Source organism: Austrofundulus limnaeus, unplaced genomic scaffold (genome assembly GCF_001266775.1).
Source record: "Austrofundulus limnaeus strain Quisiro unplaced genomic scaffold, Austrofundulus_limnaeus-1.0 Scaffold899, whole genome shotgun sequence".
NCBI classification, from domain to species: Eukaryota; Metazoa; Chordata; class Actinopteri; order Cyprinodontiformes; family Rivulidae; genus Austrofundulus; species Austrofundulus limnaeus.
This window is the reverse complement of record NW_013953301.1, coordinates 6,210-8,028: the sequence shown is the minus strand read 5'-3', so window position 1 is coordinate 8,028 and position 1,819 is coordinate 6,210. Positions and strand designations below refer to the sequence as shown.

The 1,819-nt window shown below is 37.4% G+C and overlaps 1 protein-coding gene across 1 annotated transcript in view; it reads left to right on the top strand.

Annotated features, from left to right (window-relative positions):
- Nucleotides 1-1,819, top strand: part of LOC106533172 (tubulin--tyrosine ligase-like protein 12) — a gene marked incomplete at both ends in the record, with an annotated part of 8,943 nt that overhangs the window by 5,520 nt on the left and 1,604 nt on the right. Inside the window, 1 exon segment of the mRNA XM_014029410.1 lies at nt 636-795. Within this exon segment, the coding sequence (XP_013884864.1) occupies nt 636-795 (160 nt within the window).

Here is a 1,819-nt window from a genome sequence, read left to right as displayed (position 1 = left end):
CTGTAGATGGGGGACCTCAGTATACCTTGTTAGTTTGTCGTGCTAGCACAGAGCTAATACATATAAGGTAATATAATGTCGGTGCTAGCACGAGGGCTAACAGGCTAAGCTGAGGTTCTTCTTCCATGAAGCAGCTCTGTTGTCCTCCATCCGTATTTTCAGTTACAGGCTGAGTCATTTCTACCTTCTCCTCTCTGTCAACGCTCTCTGGTTTCATTTAAAAGAGTCGACCATCAGATATTGTCCAAGATTAACCTTCAGGGTGGATATAGCTCACTAGCAGCCTTGCACCGAGGACCTATCCATGTCATCATTTACCCAGAATGCTTTGCATGTAAAAAAAAAAAAAGGCCCTGTCCGTGCAATATATTTTTTAACTTTTAGTTTAAAAATAATAAAAACTAAACAGCCTACAGTATTTTTACAGTCTTTATTTTACAGTTAAAATATATGTTCATCAAATAAAGTCTAATGTTACAACTGATCGGGGATCCCTTTAAGAAATACTAGGACTTGAATTAATTAATACTTTGCCATCAGTCTGGTAGCAGAGTGAGAGGTAAGTTTACAGATTTGTGTATTTTATAACTGTGTTTAGGTTTTTGCCATATTATGATAAAATGATTTCTGTGTAGTCAGCAGAAGAAAGAGTTCCTGTGTGGTACATCATGGATGAGTTTGGTTCCCAAGTACAGCACTCGGACCGGCCCAGCTGCAACATGGTTCCCTTCTTTCACATCCCAGGCCAGCTGGCTTACACCCTGCTTTGGCCTCTGCAGGACCTTGCAGAAGGAGGTAAAAAAAAGACCCATCCACACAAACTGCATCAATAAACTGCGAGTAATAAACTCCCTGGTGGTCTGCAGACATCTTACCAAGACTAACATTTGATCTGGTTTTCTACGTTGCTCAAAAGGTTGTGAGGAAAATAAGGAAAAAAGTTACTCATGTCTGAGACTAAACATTGTTGCTCTACTGTAGTTTATAACCGTATTCACTACCGTTGCCAGTTTTGTTACCATGAGTTTTGAGGGGGTGTATATTTTAACTTACACATACATGTGCTGGTCATAAAATTAGAATATCATGAAAAAGTTTATCTATTTCAGTAATTCTATTCAGTAAGTGAGATTTGTATATTATTGAAAGATAATTTGTTCAGTCACTTCATTACGTGTTCACAACTAAATAGAAATTTCACCAGTATTTGAATTTTTGAATTTAAGGCAATTCTGCGGTCGGCCTCGAGGCAGGAAACGCCTTCACTTTTAACAACTTCTTTGAGCCCTGACCCCACCTACTACCATAACATCACTGAGGGGAACACTTCCTTTTCCGGGGTCAAATCCTCACACAATTCTTTCCAGCTCGTGTATCAATCTATATTTTATGTGTGTTGTGTTTTCAGGCATGTATCTAACTAAATGTACTTCCTGGTCTGAGTGACCACAGCGTCTAGCCATTCAGACCAGTCTGTACATAAAATCATCATATTAATCCCAAAAAATAATCACACGTTTATAAAAAATAAACCATTATTCGCCTAAGAAAAAAATATAGTAAGTGTTGTTTTAAAAAAATATCAGTAACTCAACAGAACCCCAATATATTTCTTCAACATAATACAGCGGGTAAAATAAGTATTAAACACGTCACCATTTTTCTCAGTAAATATATTACTAGAGGTGCTAATGACATGAAATTTTCACCAGATGTCGGTAACAACCCAATTGATTCATAAAGATTTCATTTCAGAAGTCATTTTGCAGGTATACGGACATATAGAGCAATCTCGTGGATTTTTTCAAGTCTTACGGAT